General features: G+C 37.8%; 1 protein-coding gene across 3 annotated transcripts in view; it reads left to right on the plus strand.

Moving 5' to 3' along the window:
• The first annotated feature begins 1164 nt into the window (after positions 1-1164).
• Positions 1165-27889, plus strand: part of GABRB2 (gamma-aminobutyric acid type A receptor subunit beta2) — a 140330-nt gene continuing 113605 nt past the window's right edge. For all 3 annotated transcript variants that reach the window (XM_062502042.1, XM_062502043.1, XM_062502044.1), the window contains exons 1-3: positions 1165-1241; positions 1368-1459; positions 2345-2412. In XM_062502042.1, coding sequence (XP_062358026.1) covers positions 1165-1241; positions 1368-1459; positions 2345-2412 — 237 coding nt within the window. The remainder of the gene's footprint in view (positions 1242-1367; positions 1460-2344; positions 2413-27889) is intronic.

The raw sequence follows: 27889 nt of genomic DNA on the forward strand, positions 1-27889 counted from the left end.
AGCAGATTTGAGAGGAATAATTTAACTCCGGTGTCTGTTGTTTTTCAGGGATTGTTTTTTTTTTTTTCCCTTTTCTCTCTCTCTCCTATCTTTTTCTGTGCTCAGGATTTAAATGTCACTCAAAGTATCCCCAGCCCAGCTTTCCGCTCGTCTCCGGTTTCTTCCGAGGCATTAATTGGATCACACGCTGCATTTGAAGAGCTTGGGTGTTTTACCCACTAAGGTAAGTGGGCTTATGCACCTACATCGGGTCTGAATGGTCACTGAAAGCCTTTTAGGGCGCTGTTTTTCTTCTCCTTGGCCCCCCCCTCCCCAGCTCCGCGGCGAGGTTTCGTTCTACCTGAAGAGCTGGCATGTCTGGGTTGAACATGGGTTGATACACGGAAAATGCGACAGGGGGGAGCGGGGTCGCGGGAGCACAGCGCCCGCCCCTAAGGCACCAGCCAGTGACCCGTGGGAGCCGGCGGTCGTAGCCGGCGACCCCCTCAGTTCCCGGTCCCTCTGCTCCTGGAATAGCGCCTGGCATCACAGTAAGGAAAGAAACAGCCTAATCCCCTCTTACATGAAACTATTCGTCATCATTTTCCTTTTTTTTTTTTTTTTTTTTTCTCCTCCGTGAGAAATACTGTAGGCGCTCATCTCCCTCCTCCCCCACCGCCCGCCCCCGTTGCCAGCGCCGGCTCCTTTGCTCGCACCTCTCCTCGATTCAGGCGGTTCTTTCCAGGGACTAAAAAGTTAAGCTGCCCCCTCTCTCCCCCCACCTGCCCCCATACGTACGCAGTATGTATCCTTTTTAACTATTCTTCCTGTGAATATTCGAAGTCCGTCCAGCCCCCCCAACGCTTAAGCTAGGTTGCAAAGCCGCTGTACCCTGCAACTCCTAAAACTTCTTGCTGTGATTTATACTCTATAATAACAAAAAGGACAACAAAATTATACTGGATCCTCCTGTGGATTACTTTTTTTTTTTTAAATAATGCATTTCCTTCTTCCCCTTTAATTTTTTTTTCAAGGAAATTTGCTCTATCTCCAGCAGCAACCACTGCTCCTTTTGATGTTGTGGTACGCCGTGCGCATGCGCTTCACATTAGAATTACTGCACTGGCCAGAATAAGTTGGATCTCCTCTTCACTGAAACCTTAAATCATATCAAAAGCTAAAGGGATGCTGAGAGTCCAGAAAAAGGGTTACTTTGGGATTTGGTCATTCCCTTTAATAATAGCTGCGGTGTGTGCACAGAGGTAAGTGATTAAGGTGTCTCTTTTCCTTTACTTTGAATTGCAATGCATGCTGCTGCTGAGAGGAATGTAAAGCTGGGGGCTGAGAAATCAGAAATAAGACAGTATTATTCTTTCTCTTTTCTTTAGTGTCAATGACCCTAGTAATATGTCACTGGTGAAAGAGACCGTGGATAGACTGCTGAAGGGCTATGATATTCGCTTGAGACCAGATTTTGGAGGTAATTTGACTGCTTTTGCATAAGAGAGGTTGCATATCCGGGCTGGGTCCGTTGTGTGTGGGGGCGGTTTCAAACGTCTTGTGGGTGCTGTTGCTTTGGGGGGGGGGGTGTTGCCATTTCCTGTAGCTGATCCAAAGTAAGCCCATTGTTCGTCAATTTTCTTAGTACAGGATGCTCTTAATGCGATCACTTAAATTACTTGTATATTCGTAATCGGTCCCTCACTGTGCTGCGTGCGTGTGTGTGTGTGTGTGTGTTTGAGAGGATACTTTACTAACCTGTAATTAAACCTTTGTTTAACTGCTTTCACGCAAATCTCTCTTAAGTTCACCCAGCGCTTGTTCCTTTCAGCCTAATGTGCTTGTGACCACAGTTACTATTTTCGAGTACAAGACGTGCTGTTAACTGGTACAAAAATGCCATTTAACCCCCTGCGTGCTCCTACTTCGAACTAGTTTGTTTATTTCGGACGTGTTGGCTGTGGGTGGCCCTTCCCCCCCCACCTTGTCCCCCCCATCGCTCCCCGGCGCTCGGGGCTCAGCGTGGCGGGCGCGGAGGCCGGCGCAGGGGCGCGGAGCTGGGCGCAGCGGTACCGGCACCGGCAGCGGTACCGGCAGCGGTACCGGCACGTGTGCGGTGTTACATAAAGCACCGCCACGGCCGGCGGGGCGGGCTGGGCACCGTACGGGCCCGCGGGCGCGGTGGGACCCCGCTGGGGCGGGCTGCGGGGGAAAGAACGGGGGAAACACTTTACGCCTCCCTCCTGAATTTCTGGTTATGTTTAAAACGTCGTTTCGTGCGTACGCTGCGTTCGCCCCGCTAACTCTGGTAAGAACGAGTTAAGTTCTAAGAGATCACATTGCGGACCATCTTGTCGGTTTGCAGGTCCCCCGGTGGCCGTGGGCATGAACATAGACATTGCCAGTATAGATATGGTCTCGGAAGTCAATATGGTGAGTACTCAGGGCTCGGGGATGCTCGCTCTAGGGGGCGGCCGCAGCTCCCCCCGCCTCTGCCGAGGCGGAGCGGTGCCCGCGGACGTGCGGGGCGCCGGGGAGGGGCACACCGGTTGCTCGGGGGGGTCGGCGAAGGGTCGGCGGCGGCTCTCCTGGTTTGTCGGCGATGGATGCCGGGGCCGCGCCGGGCGCTCCTGCGGCAGCTCCGGGGCTGCGCCCGCCCCCGCCGCCTTCCCGCGAGCAAAGGCGCCCCCTGCCGGCCCCGCGCCCGCCGCGCTCCTCGGTGCCTTTTCCTTTCCTTCTTCCGTGCCTTGCTAAAAACAAACAAACAAAAAAACCCAACAAAATCAATACTTGCCGTTGTCTCTTGGTAATACGCTTTCGATTAAAAACAACAACAACAAAACGGAGGTTTTTACTTCTATGTGTGTTCAAAACTTACTTTTTTTTTTTTTTTTTTTTATTTTTCATAGCCTGGCAATGTTTTGGATGGTGCTGAAAAAAGTCAATGATTTTAGAAGTTTAGTTTTTCCAAGATATTTGTCTCTCTTACCTAAATACTTGGAAGCGACTGTGCTCAAATACTGAACTTGTTCAGAACGTAGTGATTTCACACTTTCTCTGTTTCACTTTCAATCACCTGGGAGACTAATGAAGTGTGGAGAAAATTGTACAAGTCTGATTCATACTTTAGAAGAAGCTGTTCTTGACTTAGATGAAACTTTACTAACGTTCAGTTTTATTATTTAGAAATGTTTGGGGTCAAGTTTTGAAGTTTTTGTCTTAATTTGCATGTTAATTGGTTAAGGACATGGAATTTGCCATAACACTCATAGGGGCTTATAAACAACAAAAGACAGTGAAATAGAGTAGCACAGGATACAAAAGTGATGCAGAATAAATGTGATTTTGTCAAGTATTTGTGAATGGAAGTTTATTGTTTGATGCAAACTTTCCATTATTCTTGAAGAGGTTTCAAGCAGAAATCTTTCTAAATACAAATGTGATTCTTATGGTTATTGCTGTAGCTGTAATTATGTATTTGAAAATGACACCTGGAACGTTACCAGTTGCTTTAATATCATTGCACTACTACAATATTTAAATCCTCAGTGTCATGCCTGGGTTCTCAGAGATGTTGCACTGAATGAATTTACAAACATTCATTCTGAAACTGAATGACTTGTGTCTTGTCAAAAGACAAGAGTTTTTTCATAATATAAAATAAAGCCCTAGGCCTAATTTGAGGATAACATTACAGGTGATTTTACTGTGAGACAGGGAGCTGTTGGTAACAGAGAGCTTGGTGCTGCTCTTTTTTAAGATACCAGGAAACCTGAAAAATTTCATCTTCTGAAACATTACTTCAGGAAAATTTCTAAGTGGCTACAAGGGGCTTCCAAACTTTGTATCACTAAACTTGTTATCTAGTGTTCTACTTTCAGGAGCTTTAAGTGCAGAGGAAGAAAAGTATGCTGTATTTTAAACCACTTGCTTTTCATTAAAAGAGCTGTGGGTAGGAGAAATGGGGACATAGAGTTATTTCTTAGACAGCCCTGAGCAGTGAGGGAACGATGATGGTTTCTTGCTGGGACTGCAGTCTACCAGGTCAGTGTTATATCCTCCCATTCCTTCAGAATTGGAAGGTTCTTCTGGAAAAAAAAAAAACTATACATATTGGAAATCTTGTTTGTTTCTTTTAATGGTTTCTTGACATTTGGCCTCCAATTAAAGGTGATAGCTTATCAGACCTGACACTTAACAGCCCAACTTTATAAGGCACTATTATTTTTAGTGTTCTGTAGTCAATTTATTGTGTTTCTGTATTGAAATGTATGACCTTTCTGAAAAAAAGTCATTTCAGACTATCTGCAGAACTCAGAGGAGGGACTATATAGACAATTTTGTTCTACTAATTTGCCTAAAGAATTTAAGGTCTGGAATTGTTTTAGTCTAAGAAGCCACCTATTTCTTAAACCCAGGCAATCATGTTACATAATTTTTTTTTTCACTTACAGCTTCAAAAGAGATTCCACACCAAGATTATAATCTTCTTAATTGCAAAATGTACACTTGATTTTACAATGGTCTGTATAACATAATGAGTGCTAATATACCCTGAATATAACCTGAAATGAGGAGAGAGCCATACAATAAAACAACAAATTCCTTAGTATGCAGGGCCTTGGCTTTTTAGTTTGCAGAGTCACCCGAATTGTGAGTAGAAACCAGGAGGAATACCATGGAATGCTAGCTGATGCAAAGCCTTCTGAGATAAGAGACACAGAAAAGAATCTTTTGCATTTATGGACCTATTTTTTTCTAAGCTTGGCCTTGCTGTGTGTAGCTTTGTTTGTAGTCATGGTAAGCACTACTGACTTTAGATAAAGGCAGATCATTGCATGGACTCCTGTACTGACATTAATGGGATCAAACTTCTGCCTTAGGAGAAAGGCTAAAGAATCACAGTTATTCAGCTTGAGATAATTTTTGTGAATTTTAATGTTAATTTATTTGAAAGTTACATTTCTTTCTCAGTCTTGATATATTGCATCTACCATATAAACTTGTGCTACCCTACAGGCAGAATGTTTATGTCACTTCAGTGCCATGAAGTAAATAATGAAATTTTCACTTTGTTGAATAAGACAATTTAGACTTGCTCTTATAGAAAGTAAAAGTATGTTAAGGATGTACAAGAATATTATTGTTGACTTTGAGTTCTTAAAGAGGTGATAAGTGCTTGCATCATAAAGAACTCAGTGTATTAGGTATTACATGTGCCTTATAATTATTTCTTTTATGCAACAGAGCTGAAACTGTAAGGTGTTTACCTTAGTTTGTCAGAAACTTGAACTAGCATTTATCTGAGTTTACAGAAATGGCTTCAAAGTACTGGTACATGCACTGAATGAGCATGAGAAAAGTGAGAACTTCAAGTGTATGTGGTTATCAACAAATATAATGACTATTTGGACTAATTTCTTTGTATTCTGCAAAGTAAAATATACAGCAGGTATTTTATGCAGCACAGTAATGATCTTGACTAATTCTACTTGCTACCAGGTCCTGCAATACTGTTGAGTATATCCTTTTTTCTAGTTATACTGTAGATTTTCTTAGGGTTTCTTTTATTCAGGTATCAATGGAGAACAAAGATGGAGATCTGTGAAGGCTACTTAAATGGTTTTCCTGGGCTAATGAATTTGATGTTATGTAAGATTAGCTGTGTTGCAGTGAGTCTAAATGCAATGTCCACATTTCCACATTTTCCTCTCTGTTAATTTTTGGAATAGACCCCTTGAAAATGTAGCAATGAAGGCTATTCTCCATTCTAATTTTCTCCCTTTTCCTCCTAGCTATTCCCTCATAAACTTTGTAAAAATTGGTTCAGGTTCATTAAGAAGCACAGAAATAAATTTTCATCCCTAGACCCCTCTGAATATTCTGTGTAATATGTTGTTCATTTGATCTATCTAGATAAGCCATGAGGATTTCTATGGATAATGGTGGTCATGTGTTAGTTTTCAACACCTTGGCTTATTAAATAGGTCAACATTTCCTTCCTTTTTTTTTTTTTTTTCCCTTGGACTGTGGCTATTCTGGGATTCCAGCACAGAATGTCTTGAAAAGAGAGAGAAATATTCTTTAGCTACAGATTTTACTCAGGAAATACATGCTTTTTGAGGTAATGGGTTGTGTATGTATCCTGGGGTGACTCTATGGTCTGGTATCACTATCATCTGTTTTTCATGTCTACATATAATTACATACAGCTGTTCACACTGTGGGTCACTGGGGTCTGCAGAGAGGAATCTGAACTATTTAATTGCAAGTATTTGCTTGCTTAGTGTGCAGGTTTTGGCACGTGGAGTCAGCAGTGTGTGTGGAGTTAAAGAGGATGGATTGGTCTGTCTTAGTGGGAGCCATTACCGTTGATTGAGAGCATAATCCTTCCATCAAGTGGGAGTTGGAGAAACAAAGGAGCTGTTACCATCTATCAGAGAAAGGTTGATTTCTTAGTGTGTGTCAAGTTTTACATAGCAGAGCCTAATAGCTTCCAAGCTCTAAAAAGAAAAGAGCTTTTTTACTTTTTCCGATATTATATTTCACTTCTATATTGGAGTTATGCCGAAGTTGCATAAAACAAGAGGTATAATACTCATAGTTCAGGATATTCTCAGAAATGTGCAGGCATAGCTGTTATTTGCTGGTAATTTGATCTGATTTTGAGTTGCTCTTGATAATGGAAGTCTACTACTGGTTTACTTAAAATCATGTTTCTTGAGGTATTTTCAGTAGGGGACATGGACAAAGATCAAGGTTTGGATTATGAAATAGGTTTAGATAATGAAAACAACAGGAGCTGTGTTGCTGCCTCTCAAGTAACAGCAATTATCTTTATGTGTGTAAAGGGATGAGATGGCTTGTGATATAAAAAGAAATGGGGATTAAGTGGCAAAGAAACCCAAAAATGGAAAAGTCCTGATAGAGAAAAATGACAACAGGAAATATTGTCCTATATACAGTGGTGTAGAAAGAGGTGAGGAAAATGGTCATGAAAATGGTTTCTGTCAGCAATATCTTCTTTTGTTAATACTTTCTAGTTGTTCATGTTGCTGCTTCACTAAATACTTCTGTTGCCAGAGACAGTTGGTTTTATTAATTTCTCTGTGTCATGAATGCATATGTTTCTTCACATAAAACTGCATTTCTCAGCACACAGTTTGAATTTGGCTCTTGTCAAATTATTTAGTGACTCATACTGAAATATGTCTACAGAGACTTCTGTGAATGCAGAGCAGGTGATGTATATCTTAGAAGCGAGAACTTTTTACTGAAAACTTAGTTTCACCTTTTCCTTCAGTTACTGTCTGGAATGACATCACATTTTTGTGACGTTTTTGAACTGAACTAAATTACATTAGTAATGTAATGGATTTTCTTTATTTGGTACAAGTCTCTAATTCAGGTATTTTCCTTTCTTAATTTAAAGATACGTGAGAATAAGTAAGAGCTTCTATGTCCAAATATAATATTTATTCTCGAGGACCAAAATAAGTCTTCCTATTGATATTCCACATGTGGATTGAAGTTTTCATGCTGCTTTTTCTAGAATATATATAGCCACAGCATGAAAAGATTAATCTAGAACACATATGCAGGAATATAGCGAGTTTATAACTACTTTTATAAGATAGTTAACAAGTAATAAATTATTATGTATATTAATATGTATTATGTGTATCTCTGTGTTATACATCTCTAGAAGCATTACGTAATTCTCAATTTTCTTTAAGGTCAATATAAATGGTTTGTTAATTGGATTGCACTTTCAGTGTGCTACAGTATTGCAAGACTTTAATGAGTAGCAAAATCTTGTTTGGTTGGTGGTGGTGATTTTTCAAAGTGATTTCTCCCTTCTGCAGACCAGGGGATGGTTGTTAGTAATTTAAAGAGATTGCCTTGGAGGTAATTTGTATTACTGAATTAATAATCATTGTCTTCTGGTGGTTGGTTTTTTTTGGGTTTTTTTTTTTATCCTTTAAGAAAGCCTTGATCTATAAGTATTGAAGTGTTTTGGCTCTTGCCACAAAAGAAAATATAAATTTATCTTTAATACACTTTTTGGACAGTGTCTTGGTGCTAATGTGTGGGAATGAACATGAAGTGCACTTGTTAGCTCCTGCTATAGCCTGCTTTATTTCATAACTCCTCTATTGAAAATCGCATAAAATCTTTACAGAGGAGCCGTGTAATAGAATAAAAGATTTTGTTGTACTCTACAAACTTGTTACAAGTTTAAGGTGTTCCAGTGGTTGTATTTGTGCCCCTTAGTGACTCCAAAGTCTGTCAGTGCATCATGACTAAATCCTTATTATTCCTCCCTCCCTCTTTTATCCTCATACCTCATGCAACCCTCTGCAGACTTATAATGGAACCTTTAGTATTCAATCATATTGAAGTACAGTCTTGTATAGTAATAATTCTTCTTTTCCAGAAGTAATCCAGATTCCTAGTAGACTTCTAGTGGTTAATGCTGTAGTTCTCTGCTAGTGCTTGTAAGAATTAAGTAAGCAAGGTTCAGTCCCCTCATTTCAAAGGGCAGTGCTCATCCACAAGGTAATTTTTGTAAGTTCCCTTTTAAGACATGGAAGATGGCATCTTGTTTGTCTTTAGAGATGATAACTTCAGAAGCAATCAAATGTCTGGAGTTACTAAAATTTAAAATTTTGCTGCTATGAGTGGATGCAATTTGTCTGTACCCATATATAATTACATATGAATTGTAGGCATTGACAAATGTTGTCAATTATGGGTATGCAAAAAGAAAACCAGGAGAGAATCAGCCTTTGTGCTCTATTGTAATTGCCAGGACAGCACAAGTCCTGGAGGAGTAGTGACACAGGGGCATGTTTACAGTTTCAGTCTTGCCTGTCCAAAGGCCAGTGAAGTAGCAATGCTCTCACTTCAAAGCTCTTCCCTACAAAAATCTTTGCATCCAAATTTTCTGGCTAAGTATTTTCAAATTAGTTGAACAACGCAAAGATCTTCCCAAGACTTGGAATCCCACCAAATGCATATGACATTTTTGTATGAGTTTTCCAAATAAGGGTGTAATTAATTCCCAATAAAAACTAGAAGTTCTGTTCTAAATAAGAAGACATTTAATATTCAGGAAATTGACATGTATGTACCTGAATTCAGAATATGTAGATAATATTCAATGTAGTTTATCACTGGCCAGATAAAGCAATGAGAGTGTGAGCTCTTCCCCTGCCCCTGGGCTTAAAAAAAAAAAAAAGAGGAATTTTTATGTTGAGCTTCTTTTTTTGCATATCTCCATCAAAGCTAAGGCCTATTAATTTTTATTCTGTAAATACTGACAGAAGGATTCATTTGTTAGTTTTCAAGTAATAAGAATTTAGCTGTGTGGGGAGAAAAGCAGCCCTTCTGAAAGATGCCTTTTGCAATTCAAGTGTGTGCTGTTATAGTAAATATGTCACTTCTGAGTATTTACACTGATTTTTCCTTTATATAAACCACTGATTCTTTGTGATTGTGCTGAAATACAGATGCAGCTTTATAAATTTTGAACAAGTAGAAGAAATCTGCAGAAAGCTCGGTCATGGACATATTAGGGTATATTACCCTAATGAAACCATTACTCAAAAAATTCAGCTGTTTGAAGTGGGAGGTCCTTGTTCCAGTGTCTCCTCTCAGGACTGTTTCTTCTTTCTTCTCTTCTTTAATGAACAGGCATTTCTATTAACCAAACAACTCCGCAGCCATGGATTTTCAGACCCAGAATTTTCTTTCACAGTTGGGTGTCCTTATTACTGCTTTTGAATATCTCTTTTCCATGGCCATGTGTTTTACATTCCTCACTGCAGGGAACCTCTGCTCTAGATGGCTTGTTAGCCCATGATGCTTGGGAGGGGAAGCATTTGGATGTCAGGGGACCAGAAAAACACGCCTTGCCCATCATGCATTAACCGGTGAAAGGCTGACAACACATCCTTTGCCTTTTCTGTCACTGGAAGTGTTTTTGAACCAGAGTAGCAGTGACTTTCTGTTACCTTAGACATTACCTAAGCACACTTGGTTTTGTCTATATTTGCATGAGATTTAAATACTATCAACCTGTCTGAATGAGCTACAGTAGGAGCAACATGCCTGCTCACCTGGAGCAGTTCCTTGCTGAGTAGATGTGCAGTACAGATCTTTGTGAACTGGGAAAATAAAATCATTAAAATAGCAGAAACTTGTGAATGTAGTATTTTTCAGGATTAGTCATCACAATTTCCTTGAAAAGTTGGTTTTGATTGACATGGGGCAGAAGGCCTTAATGTACAAAATGCTCTAAGTGTTGTTTAATTTTAGATACAAACCTTGGAGGAAAGTTATTATAATGCGTGTAGTTAAGTAAAGGTCATGCCAAGCCCAGCTGAGATGAGAAGATCTGCCAGAAATGCATATAGATATTCATATATTTGGAATGTCTCAGAATGGTGACTTGTGATTTAGATTTCTGAAGTCTTTCATTCTACTTCTTGCATTGTATGTGGCTGTTAAATAGGCAGAAGTTCTTATTGCTTTCAAGGAGCTGAAGGCACCTATTTCTCAGTGAGAACAGCTATTAAAATGTAGTAACTAAGTACTGGAAAGGATACTGAAGCCTTTTTAAAAACCATTCACTGTCATGGATGTAGAAGCCTTTGGAAAATCTGATTCTAACTTCTGTTGTAAATTGATTTAATTTTTTACCCATGGAATTCCCATTAAATTGTTATTTAATAATTGGAAGATATTCTTTCTGCTTGACTGAGTAAAATTAGCGTTCAGTCTTTTAACATTTTCTGTATAGACCTTTAGAAATGCATATTGTTAATGAGAAGAGGCACATTATTGCAACCACAGTGAAAACAGAGAAATACTGTTAATTCTTTTGGTCAGTAAGGGTGAATGTGTTGTCATTTACTGTCACCCAGTAGTCGAGGAATTGTTATGGTCCACTGTCTAATCCTTATTTGTTTCTTTTGTAAGGCTATTTCTGAGTTAATAGACCCTGCAGCTCCAAAGAACTTGTGGAGCATTGTGGGATTTTTTTCCTCTCCCAAGGACCAATGACCCAAATAGACTCTGCTGGCTCTCTCAGGTGTATCAGAAATAAGTGTTCATCCACGTTTGACAAGATGTGCACCAAAGGAGGCATAAAATTTAGGTGTAAAAAAAATAGTTTGTAGGTCCAGTAGAACTGAATTAATAAATAATTTAGGAGTGTAACTGTTTCATTAGTCCTTATTAGGAAATGATTTATTCTTTTAAATAACATGCAGGGAAGAAGGAAATAGGATTAAACAAATATGCACATCATTTACAAATGACAAGGAGCATTTTCCTACTAATTTCATCATTGTTTCTCTAACCGTGTAGGTCTAGAAATGACCAAAGAAGCCTTTTAATCAGCCTGAAATCTTCCTAAAACTTATTTGACTGTTCAGTCTGTTTTACTGTTCAGTTCTTCTTTTTTACTGTCATCTTGTGGTGAGAGATACTTGTAGGAATTCTATCCAGAGTAGAATTATCATTGTAATGTATGTATCTTGTAGCAAGTGCTACCTTAGGTTGCTCAAAAGAAAATGTTCAACAACCAGAATAAACATGAAAATGGGGTAAAGTTACTGTATTTTTTTTTTAAATTTTGATATAAGCCTTTTCAAAGGTATGGAAATGTTTACTGAATAATAAATGCATAGCTGAGACCTTTCATATTGAGTTTCAGCTAAAAATATATTATTATAGCTGACGTAAATCCTCAAAAATAGATTTGTAATGGAAATGCTGGGGGACCCTTAATGATAATCATTCCCATTAGTGTAAAAGCCTGGAAATGTTTTCATTAGTCTGCTGTTATGTGACACAAGTGACCAGTTATAGAGAAATCAATAATAATTCTAGTTAACTATCTGCATTCAAATATGCTGTTAAAAGTAACCACCTTAGTGCATAGGCTTTGCAGAATGCTTCTGTGAGCTCAGGTCCCTCATGAGCCTTGTTTTGAAGTCTTAAAATGTGTAAATGTGATGCTGATTTTTCCATGGAGGCTCTTTCTGCATAGGTTTCACACAAGATTTGTGGACACTTCAGTGACTTGAAATGCAATACAAGATGATTCTTATAATGTCTCGGGTACTAAGTGTAAATGGGACTGGGTAATAGTCTCCAAAACTGTTGTGCAATAGATTCTCCTTTGAAGTGAGTAGATGTTACTGGTGGTTTTAATTGGCTGGAAAGTCATAAAACCTTGATGGCAGTTTTGATTTAAAGATATTTAAAACCCACATAGTCAAATCACAGGAAGATTTTTTTACTCTTGGTCTTCAGTGTGTGCTGTAACTATGGCAGCATTAGGAGGTTCATGTGGTTCCTACCAGGGCCAAATTTTGCCTCTTGTTAAATGGGAGACATCACTTGTCATCAAAATTTTTCTGGCATCTTTTTTTTACTTTCAGTTAAATGACTAAAAATAAACTTTCAAAAATCATAGAATCATCTTGGGTAGGCTAGATGGTAGTACAAAGTCTAAAGTGTAGAATTAAATTTCGATTAATTTTTAAATTGCATTGCTTTTTTGAGATCACAGATGTTTACGAACTTTTGATATGGCATGCAGGAGTTTAGGATATATACCTATGTCCCAATAATATGCTGGATGAATAGCAGTTTTGTTTATTCATTGAAGGCAGCAATTATTTAGTAAAGATTGAGAATATGAGGTTTCAGTCAAAATTGCTGCTTTTGGATATGTGAAGGGCCTGTTATAATCAATGTCCCAAATTTTATTAAGGAAGTATTTTGTATTTTATGTAACTTAAATTACCTCTTGAGTTAAACTTTTTGAAAACAAAGAATGTGTATACGTGTTTTCTTGTTGAATAATTCGTATGAGCTGAAACACAGTCATGGACTTGTTTGTATTGCACTTTAACTAGATTACACACCTTTCCTGGTCATAGCTGATCTGTTCCTCCACTGCTTGATCTTGTTCTTGCTGTTGGCTGGTCATTAATTTCTGCCAGTTTGGCCTAGTTCTGCAGTGCCTGTGTCTGTTTCTTGCCCTTGCATGTGTGTAAGAGATCCCAGTCATTGGCATACCTGGGTCTCTTACTTCATTTTGGCTGATGGAGTAAAATGGTTGACCATCCCTGTAAGCCTGTTCACAAACAATACCAGTAAATGTCTGATCATCAACCTTAATCTATCTGGCACTGCCCTTAGATCATGGCTCTGACTGCAGCAATAATGACAACCCCAGTGCCTTCCAAGGGAGAAATGGGAGTCCTGAGTGTTCTGTCCCCTCATCCTCATTTGCTGAGGACACACACCCGTTAGACATAAGCATATGTTTGAGGTTAGGCTTGTAGGTGTTTTGCTGAGCTGTGTGCTTTTGAGCATCCTGACCTCAGTGTGGAGGTGGATGTGGGGGAGTTTTCCATTGTCACTGGAGGCAGTGTCATAAACAGGATTATGTCTGGAGTTGTAGGTAGCAGATTAGACAACCATCAAGACAGAAAATCTGTTTTCCAGCAAATAGTCCAAGTGATAAAGAACCTTAGGAGAAAAAGATAAAATGCGATATATAGGCAGAGTTGTTTCTATGCAGAATATTTTTCCCAGATTTCCCTGGAGGCATCTGCTGTTCTCTGAACATCCAAAAAGTTTGTTGTGCTTCTGATCAGCTTCCCACACATTCTCACCCACACTACTTTGGTGTCATCTTAATGTCATTTTTAAATACTAACAAAAGCATTTTGTTTATAATGCAGAAATAAAAATCTTGGGAGGGGAAAGAATACCTTTTGTATGCTATTTCAGCAGATCAAAGCTGACTCATGAGTAGCAAATACGAAGTAATTAATGTATTTAAAATTCACAATTCCTGAGTTGCAAATTTAAGAAGTGCTTTGATTATAGTCATCAGATTCCATAGACTTTTAAAAATATGATTAGTATTATTTTTAGGAAGTTTACCTTTCTGCAGAGTATTACATTTGGAATACAGAGCAGTATAGCATTTGTAAAGCTATGCATAATTGGTGTTTTAAATAATCGACCGTGCTGAATTAAACAGTGTCCAGGTACACTGAAGGCCAAGTGGGAAGATGGAAAAACAGTCTTTCTCTGGGGAAGAAAATGCAGCTATCATTTAACCTGCTTGGCATGGGAAGTTTTAACCATTGTTATTTACTGCTTTGTGGTGGCCTGAACTTCCTAAAAAATACAGAGATATGTCACTGCCACCATTGCAGGAAAGCACTTATGCAAGTTTTTATTTGCACCAAAACTAAAAATTTTTCAAAATTAGTCAATTTACACCATGTAGAACCTTGGAACTGCAAAGTGAAAAATTAGTTCTTGAGAGGTCGTTAAAACTTTCCCAGTTTCTTCTGGAAAAAGGGGGAAGGAGTTGATTTGGGAGTAAAAGATTTGTCTTGCTGGCCCAATGTGACAAATGTCTTAAAAACCAGAAAAATAATTCAGTTGCGCATGGAATCACTGGTAATATGTGAACAGCAATGGAACAAAAATTACTTGTATAACTATATCACATATTTTCAGTAAAAGAATTGCTTAATTTAAGACTTAATTTTTGTTGAAATTGACTTCAGCTTTTAACTTTTTGCTTGATAGTATTGTGGGCTTCCTCTTATATCCATAAGATCTTCCAAACAATGGGGTGTGAAGTGCTGCAGTTTCTTTCTGTTTTGCAGTAGCAGCCACCAAGCTGTGGTAATGACCCCCCCATGTAAAAATTGAAGATCTTTTGCTTCAAGGAGATGAATTGCAAATTTTGTCTCAAGAGGCAAACAGTAATTCAGCTCCCATACTATCTGAAAGATTCCCCAAAAGATTAACTTTTAAGTGTGTCTAAAAGTAAGAGAAAAAATGTAAGAGAAAAGTAAGAGAAACACTGTAGGGCTGTCACTAAATGCAGTATTTTATTATCAACTTTTTTATGAAGCTCACTGCTGAGAAGTGTTTCTAGAACCACTGGTAGTGTAGTGCAGATTTGCAAACATTTTTCATTGTGGAAACATCTTCCTCTAGAGAGGCCAAATTTTCTCTCACCTGTTTTTGTTTTTTTGTCTTTTTTTTTTCCTGTATACAAAAACAAACAAACCAAAGCAACTAGTTCAGGAAAAAAAAAAACAACACTTAATTCTCAGTAATTTTGGAACACAGGTAAGTCTACAATTTGCAATAGTAAAATGGCTGGAGTTGTATGTGTTTATAGGCAGAATTTTGCTGGGGCATGTTATTTTTTTGGTTGGTTGGTTGGTTGGTTTGTTTTGTTTTTTTTTCCTGTGTCTCTGCTTGTGTACCTGTACTCCTTGTATTAAGAGAACTTGAGTCTTAGATGAATTGTCATAAAAACCAATGGTGTAATAGAGAAATAAGGTTTAATTCCTCCTGTCTGAAGACCTCAAAGTAATTTTCGATCAATTAGAGCATGTTAAAGCTTGGAGCTCTCTCTTGAGTTAGACCAATGTTATAGTGGTTCGTTGTTTCCCAGTTTCAAATGCACCCATTTCAACTTGTACTAAATTGCTGGTTGACCTTCTAAAGCTGGCCAAGGTGGGAGAGGGCAGTGAGTTTTTTGTTCACTTTCAATTTACCTTTACAACTACTAAATGAAGGAATGGGAGAGAGAATCAAGCTATTTGATTACTTTAATTATGAATGGGCATTAGCTATAATGCCTTTGAGCTTTTATCAATATAATGAAAATCATTGCTTATCATTATCTTAACATATGATGGAAACTTTAAAAAAATGGTGGAAAGAAACCGTGTAGGTTTCAGAAAGACCTCTCCATCCTTCTAAACTCAATCCTATTTCACAGAATTACCTTTTTTTACCAGACTTCTTGCAATATGACTGTTACCCATCCAATAGTTGTAAGTTATGTGAAAGCAGATTTTTCTCTGAGGGTGGAACTTCACTATCTTATGTGACTGGGCTTCAGAAATGCTACTTCTATATTTTGAAGTACTATGTAACAATGTTTTGCTGTTCCCTCAATTACCTCTGTGCACCGCTGACTCAGGATTTTGCACAAGTGACTACATTGTCAACAATGCTTCAATTTCACAGTTGCAAACTTTAAAACATGGTTTGTTAGTGACCTCCGAAAATTTTCCCATCCTTCAGCACCCCCCCCTTTTTTTTTTTTTTCTAAAATTATTGCTTGCTTATTCATAGCTGAAATGTATATAGATCTTTATTCATGAAGCTGAGAACAGTTGCCACTTTGCTTCTGTCTCAAATGAAGTCTTCACCAACACAAAGAAAAGAATTGCTATGTTGGGCTATTTGCCCTCATGGTTTCTAAATATAATTCAACAGCAGTCTGGTTCCTGAAGCCATCTGCATTAATACATCTAGAGAAAATAAAATACCATATTAGTCACTTATTTTTAAGTGAGCAAAACTTGGCAAAAACGAAAATAATTTCCTAAGGAAATAGCCTTTTAAGCAAAGACAGGATTATTAATGAGCTACAGCAAAGAGGCTTTGCAATACTAGTGATTGTGCTTCTCTCCTGTTTATTGTACCCAACCATGGAAGCCGTTTTCAAATATTTTTTTTTTTGAGACCTAATTTTGAGATAGCAGTAATTATTCACCTTTCTTTGAGATTTTCACTTCCCCTTTTTTCAGCCTAAATCGTGGTCTAGCAGGAAAAGGGTAATGATTTCTGTGAAGGTGAACCAGAGTAGCAGATGGGAGAAGGTTTTAAGTGAACAGGTGGAACTCAGCTAAGCCAATTGTTCCAGCATATCAGCAGTATCAGTTCTCCAAAGTCACTGTTTTGATAAAAATAGTCCTTTAACTGGACACAGGCAGAATAAAACAACCAGTACTTCTGCTTGTAGTCATTAATCATAATCAAAGGTTTCTCATTGTTCAGACCTCACTGTGGAGGTATTCATGTGAGGTAGTAATTTAAAAGTAGCATTCTTTTAGTTGCTATCACTCAAATTTTGTAGGTTACTATGTAGTATTCCTTTCTTCTTCTGAGAAAGGTTATGCTCTCATTACATTGCAAACCAAAACTGGTGGCTGCAGTTCTTCCAGAAATTCATCTGCATGACAGTGACACACAAAATCCTCAGGACAATCTCCTTGACTGGTGCTCTACTGCTGTTGTTACTGTGCAGTTCTTTATTTATGTGTCAGGTTTTTTCTGATTTTTGGGTCCATCTTATCTACACTCTTTCTTTTCTGTATTGAGGTGTGGCAAAAAAAAAAAATAGGTAATTAATGGTTAAGAATTGGGAGAAAGTTTTTGTTTCCGTACTTTTGCTGGTTTTGGTTTTTTTTATTTGCGTGAGGTTTTGATTCTGTTTTTTTGTTGCTTGTTTTGTTTGCTTGTTACTTTGTTGGTGGTTTTTGTTTTGTTTTGTAATCCAAGTATTTTTCTAGAGGTACTTTTGGGGTTTGTAATAATGGGAAACCTTTCCTCATAATGCTACAGTAGAGGAGATTTGACTTATGAAATACCTTCTTCTTTAGGCATCTGTTGTCAGCAGCTTTGTCTGGGGACTATTCATTTTGGCTGTATATTCCCCTTTTTTTTGATTAACACTTATTTTCTTTCAGATATCAATTTTACAGCTGTAACAGTCTTCAGATAGGATATAAGACCTTTAGTTTTACGTGTGTCTATCCATAAACTTCAACTTGGTTATTTTAAAAGATTTGAAATAGGTTCTGCGGTGACTGCATTTAAGAAGTCATCACTTACTAGTGACATCTATACAGTAGTAATTGAGCTAGAACATTTGAATATTTGGAAGTCTAAAATATCACTGAGTACCAGCTCCATACTGCCTTTGCAATTTACGACCCTTCTAATGCACCCTTCTATCTTTTTCATGTAAAGTTCCTTTTCATTTTTATCAACTGCATACTGTTCATGATATCACTTTTCCTCTTGCATCTTCATAAATGCTCCTTTAGTAGAATGCCAGTGTGTGCCTAGAGAAGGAAATATGGCTGGAATACAGTGTGCATTTCTCTGGGCTGATAAAATAATCTGAGGTCAATTTTAGTGCCTCATCTATTGGATCATCTGGAGACTGCTCAAGGGTTCCTCCCAGTTGGGAAAAAAAAATAAAAATCCATGGGTTGTAGGACCTGAACCCCAGTTTCCTTTAGCCATATTTCTGCTTTCAATCCATGAGCTTGAAAGGCAAATTAAATGAGTGGACTAGTTAACGTGAAAGGGCTGATGATGAACTTTTGTCCTGGTGGTTGGCTGTCTGTAGCACAGAAGGAATCACTAATGTAAATGCATGTTTTGTTAACTGAAAAGTAGTGACAGTAGCACTTTGGTTAGAGGTTGCTCTGAGTGTTCCATAGTCTGTATTCACAGAAGGGATGACTATGTATTAAATACTACCAACAGATAATTGTCTGTTAACAGTTCCCCCAGGTACTGTTAGCCCTTTTTTTAAATAGCTGGTTTCAAATTTTTCTCTAGCACTTTCCAAACCTCTCTTGGTGAATGAAAACAGTGCAAGAAAAAAAAAAGAGGATAAGAGCATTAGGAAAGATTGTGAAAACCACATCTGTATTACTGTGACTATCCAGTGCTTTGAGAATTTTAATGGAGTACCCATTCATACTGCCTGTAAGAAAGCAAATCCAGCAGCAGGGAATGTGAGAACATCTGGAGTGCAAGCCAAGTATCTAGGTCAGCAAATTACAGCTAAGTTATTGCTTTTGAATGGTACAAGTAAAGGATAGTCAGTGGTTGAGCCTTAGTTCTGCAGGATTATCTTAAACTCGTGCTTTTTTGTTGTTGTTCAGTGATTTATCTTTCAAGTTGCTGGGAGAACATAATTTTCAGCTTCAGCAGCTTTCCACATGCTATTATTTTATGGCCAAGGTAATTTTATTGATCTTGTTAGTAATGTGGATCAGAAAGTGTGATTGCAACAGACTTTGTCACAGGGGAGAAACACATCTTGAGAGACACTTGTAATAAAGAATAATGTGCCTTTGATGTCTGCATGCTGTTTCTCCAAATAGGCGAGCTTTTATATTTTCATAAAACTCTGAATATAAGATGTTAAAGTCCTGTGACATTAGACTTTTTCTTCACTGCAGCCTGGGGTTATTCTCATGCTGGTAGAGAGCAAGTCAGGGTGGCCTTGAAGACGTGTTATGTGTTTGGGATGACTTTATTATATGTATAAGGTTGTGTGCAAAATGGTGATGTGAATGGGGAATTCAACTGAGTAGTGCTGGACATGTAAAAGTAGTTTGACCAATATGTCACTCTTTTGCTATCAATATTCTACAGTTGTACAATGCCATGTTATTTCCAGCAGTTTGTCTGGAGTTAATGTGCTTCTAAAATTTGAAATCAATATGTGTAAAATGAATGTAGTTGCCTGCAGCAGAATCTTACCTGGTCTTCTTTAAGTATATTGAAAACTGCATTGCTCTTATCTCAGTCTTATCCTCCAAATAGAAAATACAGATGCACTTTTAAAATCATTCCAGTTTGGGTTTGAGGGCACTTGAATCATACACACATACACTCTAAGCAGCCTCCAGAGTCATTACATTCTGATGGAGAAAGACTATGTGCAGGAACATACATAAGAATATTTTAAATACAAAATTTAACTTAGAACTGTGCACTGTAGTTGTCCTTACATTGGAGAGTACCTTACTTTATGTAGAATTTTATTTATGACTAAGCATTTTCAGAAATAAGCATCTAATTCTGTTTTCAAGGTACAACATGTATGCCTTATTCCTGCCTAACACATAATCCATAGCATTTTCACTGAGCTGAGAAATGTGTTTCTTTGAATATTTTCTGCCCCAGCTAATTATCTCTGTTAACTGCAATGTAAAAAAGCTGGCATAGCTTTGCATTTTTGTGTAAGCATGTATTGTACTCTGTAGAAAGCAATGCAGGAAATAAGTCAGCAGTGGGGCTGTGCTCTGCTTACCTAAAACACAGCTCATTCTTTATGCATTCCCAAATTATTAGAAAGAAGCCTCTTCAAAAAAATTTTATTAGTTTTTGTAACAGAAAATAAAGGGGAAATAAAGGGAGAATGCATAGAACAAGCTAAAATTAGTAACCAGCTAATGGACTGCTTCTTCAGCTGACAAGTGATGTCCTGGCAGACTGCAGCCAATTTCCAATAGAAGTCCACACAAAGTTGAAGCAATCTGCAACTTCCTCAAGAGCACAGTGACCAGTGACAGGACCTGAGGGGATGGCCTGAGGCTGTCAGGGGAGGTGTTCTCTGGATATCAGGAGAAGGCTCTTCACCCAGAGGGTGGCTGGACACTGAACAGGCTCCCCGGGGTGGAGGTCACAGCACCAACCTGAAAAATCTCAAGGAGCATTTGGACAACACTCTCAGACACAGTGTGACTCTTGGGATGTCCTGTGCAGGGTCAGGAGTCAGATTTTGGTGATCCTTGTGGGTCCCTTTCAAACCAGAATATTCTGTTATCTGGAAAGGAAATATTTGGCTTATGTATTGTGAGAACTTGAGTATAGCATATATAACAATCTCCAGAAAAATTATTGCACTCCAAACCTCTTCTGGCACTTTAGAATTGTCACATAATTCCAGATCTATACTCCTGATGAAATTGTCACTTTTACTGAGAACAGATTTGTTTTTGTCAATCTGTGCTTTAAGCTCTTGAGACACTAATTTTAGGAAAAAAAATGAGGATTTTAGCTAAAAGATAAATTAACTAGAATTAATTAAAGTAGATAGATAGATAGATAGGCCTTGCTGGAAATAATTAAGATTTAGTGGTTTGTTAAAAGAAACAGACTTGAGATAGTTATCTCAAATTTAAATGACTAATTGCTTGTCATCTTTGTTTGCTCAGCTGTGTTTGCAGTGAAAAAAGGAGAAACTGATAAATAGATCTAAAGAAACACAAGCAATTGTAAATTTTTTACATCTAAAAACCAATTCAAAAGTCACCAAGGGAGTAAATTTGAGATCTCTCAAGAGATCATTTGTATTGTCATCTATGGGAGAGGTTGAAAATTCAGGGCGAGGAAGACTCACCTTACTTCCTCCTCTCATGACCCCTCCCCATAAAAAAGACCACAGACCCAATCGAGAAAACAAAACATGCATGCTTAATAGCCATTCAAGCTAATTACATTTGGAAGAGGGGAATGGGAGGTGCTGCTGTTATGAATATGTAATCGTTCAAAATGTGGTAAATAAATAGACTTGTGGTCTTGCAGTGCATCTTAGGGATTACCCCACACAGCTGCCTGGTGCTGAATTGAACATACACTTTCTAATGCTAAACTGTCAGAGAGTCTTTTGTCTGTCACAGCTGAGTATCAGTATTAGGTCAATACTCAATATTTTAATAAATCACACTGTGGGCTTGTTTTCAGGGACCAAGAGCTGTGTAGCATTCTGATGGCATGTGCTGGAGCTGATGTGAATTGGGCTTCCTGGGCTTCCCAGGAATTGCTTCTTATCTCTTGGGTCTAAATTGGAAATTGAGAGTAATGATGAAAGACAGAAGCATGTGCTGTATTAGAAATCATCACCTCTGGTTTTGGGCACACAATCCAAACTAGTATTTGCAATGCAATTAAAAATCACTGTCATTTCAGAGGACCTTAATTATATGAAATGGTGTGTTCAAGAGAGCTTCAATATCTTGGAAATTGACTTTGGATTTAAAGTTAAAAAAAAAATCTATAAGTGAAGTGACTCGCATAAAACCAGCAGGCTCTTAGTGATGGATGGTTCCTCTAGACTACAGCTGCATGCCTTAATCCCCTCCTCAGCATCAGTGTGGACTGGCTCCATTCCATTAATAGTCTTCATGGTAGGAAATCTTGTCTTTATTTCCACACTTTGTTTGCATAATATCTCAGTGGAAATGTTTTCAGTTGAGATAAGCATGAAAACACTGGAGCCTGAAAACTATGAAATACTCACTTTAAAGCAGAAGCCATTATCTTTCATGTTGTCAGTTTTTCTTAGCTGAAAGTAGTTTAGTAGTCTAGAAAGAAGTGCTTTGTTTCTTAATTCTGCTTTTAATTTTTATGACAAGAAGTCAAGTGAACTAAGAGCTAAAGAAGTGAATGAAGTTTAACAAAATAAACTCAAATTTGTGACATCATTTTATTGCTGTGAGCAATGCATAACTGATTCATGATGTGATGAGAGTAAAGAGAAAGATCTCAGTTTTGTCTGCAATCTCTATGAATTAGTAATTGATCTTACTGGCCATATCAACTGTGTTACCTTTCTGTCCTCACATTTTATTTTATCTGGACATTTTGGAGATGAGGTTTTTTTTCAGTGTTGAATGTGGGTCTGTTCCCTTCTTGGGAAATTCTACCTTTCCCTCTCTGGCCACGTGCTTAGTTTATAAATTAGGAAGTATATAGGAGGAATTAAGTACTCTAAAACTAGGTTCAGGTTCTTCATTTGTTCTTGCTAACCCTTAGCTAACCTTTGCGAAGAAGAGAGAATTGGATTTTGCTTTGAGCTTCTGACATACTCTGCTTCTGAAGGTCACCTGCTTTTTGCTCTCCCACCCTTCTGTGTGGGCTTGTGACCTGACAGCTGCTGCCTCCTGTTTGCAGGGAATTCTCTTTCTGGAGTATTCCCCATTTCTTACTTGTGACTTCTCGTACCTTTCAGTAGAGAGGTTGTTGAGGATTTTCTGATGGGAAATGAGAGCTGTGGTTTCATGAGCACAGGTCTTTTCAAGTTTACAACATTCTTAGAAGCAGGTGAGTGGTGACACAGGTGTCTGTGTCAGAACCACACAGGCTTTGTGGGCTTCTTCTTTTGAAGTGTGTTATTCTCATCTACCTGCCATATTCTGAACCTTGTTGCATAAAATGCGTATTGAGACAAAAGGCAAAACGTTGATTTTAAAATATAAAATACCTCTACTTTCTACTGAGGGAAACAGTCACTTCTGGAGCATTCTGTTGTACCAATAATTGCATGTGTTCCTGTTGGTGAATTTGCATTTTAATTCAGAAGCACTACAATAAGAAAGAAGTCAGCTGGCTGGTGCTGAAAAGTGCAAAATGACACCGAGGAGGTTGGTTTTGAGAGTGATTTGAATGAGGGAATCAGACCTGTTTTAGAAGGCACATACAGGTACTTAACTGAGGACCACGACATGAGGAGGCCACGCAGGTGGCCTGTAGGGAGTCAGACATTCCTGATGACTTTATTCAGTAGAAAAATCTGTGTATAATTGAAGAGCACAACATTTCTGTTTTTTGAGGTCAGTGTTGTGAAGATGCAGTTTTGGAAATCTGGAACAGTTGAATGGTATGATATGCAACCAACATTTTGAGGAATAGACCATTTTTTTGTTATGTGTTTGGCCCAGTCCAAGCTTATTGGGGCTTTAATTAGCAGTGACAGTTTTGGAGTACTATCCATAGGCAGTAACATTTGTGCAGTTACTGCTGTTGCACTAAAAATCTGAGGTGAGTGGACTTTGGGAAAAGGCATGACTCTATAATTGTACGGATAAAGCCATTAATTACGGGCAGATTTATTTTCAGAGCTATTATTATATATCACAATTTAACCTGTAATACTGAGGAATTTAAATAGATGCTGAAACATTTCTAGACAGTCATTAGTAAAAGCAGCAGGGATGCAAAGAGGCATTCCATTACTAGAAGGTAGGAGGTAAGGAATGCAAGACACCTTGCTGTAAGATTCCCAGTAGCTATATGGAAACGAGTGGACCTGTATAGGGAGTCACTTCAGGAGGTGTAAACCAAAAAAAGACAGCTTGAACAAGAACAAAGAAGATATGTAAAGGATCCTTTTGGTTATGGGATGAAGAACTATTATGGAAGAAGAAGAAAATAGTAAATTTTCAGAGTTCCTGCAGAAGAACACAACTATTTGAAATTTGTGTTAAAAAAATTGGACTTTAATGATGTTACCCAAGTGAAATCAATGACAGATTTATTCTAGTTTATCAACCATTTGTTTTCACTCTCTTAAAGATTATAATAGTTATATTTCATAGTAGCTTTTATTTTTTGGATGTGTGGAAGTAACAATTTTTGCCTAGCCAAAGCTGGGTAGTTTGGCATTTTTAGCTCTGGTCTGTCCATACTTGCTGAGAAAGGGATACATTTTTTGCAACTATTTACATTCTTCTCACTAATATTTTTTGTTGTTTCATAAATTTTCAAGCAGATAAAGTTGCTGCTTGTCTGGAGGAACACTGGGATTAGAAATTTTAGTGGAACCAATATTCTTCTTCCATGCTTTCAGAAGTGTTAAAAAGCACTGAATAGCAGTAGTTACAAATCCAAAGCCTCAGATAAAAGTAAAATAATTTTTCACCTCAGTAGCAATAAAGATGCTGGCCTTTCTTTGTTTTTGTTTCCATCCTTTATGCATTATCCTACTTTCCTCATTCATACAGCAAGGTGAGAAATTGGTAATCTTACGTGAATCCCTGGGAATGTTCTAAGGCAGAAATAATTACAGTTGGGAAAATCTATCGCATTCAGAGTTTTAGCAAATTTTTTTTCAAAGAAAAGTAATTTATGTAATAAATGCTATGAAGTTTTATTTTATTTATTTTATTTTTATTTATGTAATAAATGCTATGCTTTTGGGAGGACTTGATTATAGAGATTCAGAAAGACAAATACTCTGTCAAGCCAGAGAAGCACTCACTAGCCACACAAGAATGGTCAAGATAGAGAAGTCTGGACCTCAAGAGCTACTTGAGCACCATTTTGAAGGGACTTGGGGTTTGGTTCTGGTTTTTGGGCTTTTTGTTTGTTTTTCAGTTGACTTACTTCTGAGAGCAGTTATGTTAAATAGGGTAAAAATTAGGTGGAAAGACATTTAACTTCAACGTAGCCATGTGAGCATCTGGTTTTGGGAAGAGCAAAACCAGGTTATTTAGAGATTTGCATTGCCCTGCAATGCTTCTGTTAGAGGGAGACATTAACTGAAAGACTGTTACTTTGACAGGTAAAAGATTTTTTGATTGCTATTTTTCTGTAAATACTTGTTTCAGAATTTGGATTTGCATTGCTCAAGAGATAATCTTCTTTCAAAGACATCTTTTAAGCATATTACAAAAATAAACAGCATTTTATGCATTACTAAGAATACTGCAAAGCACTTCCCCATTCTCTCCCCTCTGTAAATTCTCAGTGGCCAAATTATCATCTATATGCTGTATACTAATTTCACACCTAATTTGAAGCAGAAAGAATCTGAACAGTTTTAGGTACTCTGAAAAGCACATTTGTATTGTGGGGGAATGATCCAAAATGGTCAGAAGAAAAGAAGGAAATGTCTCTGGTTTAAGAGCAGTTTTAGCACAGGGAAGGCATTTGAGCTGGTGGTACTGCAGCACCGTGTTAAGGGTCTTTTCTGGTTCACTATCCTGCTCTGTTTTACACTGACAAGTTCATTGGCATTAAATTTAGGATTAAAGGAGCTTATTTATGACTACATAAATGTGGTTGCCAATTTCTTTTCATATATCCTTTTCTGACTTTTTTATCCCTGTGGTATGTGATAATCCCCAAGTTTATGCACTTGGATTTTTTCACAGTACCTCATTAATACATATCACCATGTTTTGAAATTAAAACTTGGCATTGTCTCTCACCCTTTGTGACTATTACGTATTGCTACTACTATGGGATTTCTTTCTGTAGCATACCAGTAATATCACTTAAACATTTCTGCAGCAATGGCAGGTTTTAAGTTATTCTTTTCAGAAGTGCTTTAGACTTTTTGAAGTACATGAGACAGAAAAAGGAAAGAAAGGTGTTACATTTTATTTTTAGGAAAATGAGCAAGTTCTGTTCTCATCAAAGCTCTCTTCTTATCCATAGAAATATGAGTGAGAAAATAATTTTGGTAAGCTTTGCCTTTAATGTAGTCATGCAGTAGTAACATTAGTATGCATCTCCAAACAAAAGCGTTTTCTTTGGCTCTTGGTATTAATGTATTTATAAGAGCAAAGATTTCTATCTGTTTTGGTACTATATGCACAATGAATTGTTTTAAAAAAATGAGACAGACCTGAAAGGAAAAGTGTATTTTATGGATAGATGATGCTCTGAACTGTCTGAAATGGTTTGGTAAGAGCTGTAGGAGGTGCTTTTTGCACATACTAGAATCTATTTAGCTCTGAAATTAGTAATGCAGTATTATCAGAAGACAGCCAGGTCAGCTTTTTATGAGGCAAAAATTACCAAGAGAATTTGCATGTAATGTTCTGGAAATAAAACAGATAGACAATGGTTTTGCAATTGAAAATAAATGCTGCCAGCTGTTTTATAGATTGGTCACTGGGGCTTTAATGTGAGATAATTAACTTTACCTTGCATAAGGTAAATTATGCTTTTACTCTTTGGGCTCTATTAATGAAGACCCCTTAGGAACACATAGAATGAACTGTAGGATCAATTTTTAAGTCTGTCTGGTGTTGTTTACTTTAGCTGCCACATTACCTTATGCCACAGGGAGTATAAAAAAGGAAATAACCGTCCTTTATTGAGACAAGCCAAACCACAAACATGCAGAACATGCAATTTTAGTTTACCTCCAAAACATTAGTGGTATCTCGGTGTCTTCTGAGATAAATTTAAGTATTGATATATTTCTGGTCAAATTCTAGCAATTTTTGGCATGTCCAGGTCGTATAATGTACTTAAGGCACTTTGCCTAGCAGGGAAATATAGTGAACTTAGAGAATTCCTGAACTTCTTCCTGATCACAGAAGAAGTCTGTAGAAGGCAGAAGAACGTAACTGAGGTTTAATGCCCAAATCATCAGATGAACATTAGACCATAAAATGAGGTCTGCATAAAAAGAAGGTAAAAATGCCCTGGGCCTAATCTGTTCTCACAGATTAAAGAATGAAAGAAAAACTAAAAATTATCAAGGCTGTATGCTTTGGAGTTCCTTGAGAGAACCAGTTTAAGATTTTATGTCACATTGTCTCCACAGTACCGCTTCCTGGTCTGAATTGGATGGGTGCTGATGATACAAATTGCCTCTGAATAACTGATTATTATGAATTATTTTACTTGTGACAAATCCAGTACTTTCACTTATTGCGTAATCTCGCTGAGAAATTACTTATAATTCAAATACAAACTGAAAGAAAAAATAGAGTTCTGTGCAATATAATGGAGCTTGAAGTACCCAATAGGAAGAATTTAAGCTATACAGTAACATGTAATTGTAAACATGAAATCTATGGCAGTTGATTAGAGGTAGCTGAATGACAATTGTACCAAATAAAATGAACTATTGGAGGCAAGCTTATAAAAATCAGCACTTCCATGAAGTTTATAATGATGCACTCTTCTATCAGTTGCTGTAATGAACATGATTATCATTAGAACAGTTTTGTTTTTCCTTCCCATGACTGTCTGTATATGTGTTTTGCTGTGAATGCGCATGTGATTTAAGCTCCCAAATTTTAAGATATTTTTAGTCATTAAAATGTGAAACAGAGCTTTTGTGCCTTTGTTCTCAAGTGCCTGGTGTCTGAGTTATAGTCAAGTTCAATTTTTTCTCTATTCATCTGGACCACAGGGGAATTCTTGCTTTAATTAGTAAATTGCTTTTCAGTTATGTTTTTCCACAACCAATCATGGTTGAGTTTGCATTGCATTGCGGTGCTTATCCACTCTGTCAAGTTCATGTTAGGAAACCAGCTCTCCAGCTGCTAGGGAAGGAAGGCAGCCAGTTGGCAGTTCTTTCTGAAACCTGGAAGTGCTTACTCAGAAAGGAAATACTGGGCTATGAACTGGTGCACAGGAAGGCTCAGGCTCCTCAGCTCACAGCTCCTGATCGTGTGACACTGCTAAGCCTCTTGGCCCCAGCTGCCCTGCCAGCCCAAAGGCC

This window comes from Cinclus cinclus, chromosome 14, assembly GCF_963662255.1.
Source record: "Cinclus cinclus chromosome 14, bCinCin1.1, whole genome shotgun sequence".
Taxonomy (NCBI): Eukaryota; Metazoa; Chordata; class Aves; order Passeriformes; family Cinclidae; genus Cinclus; species Cinclus cinclus.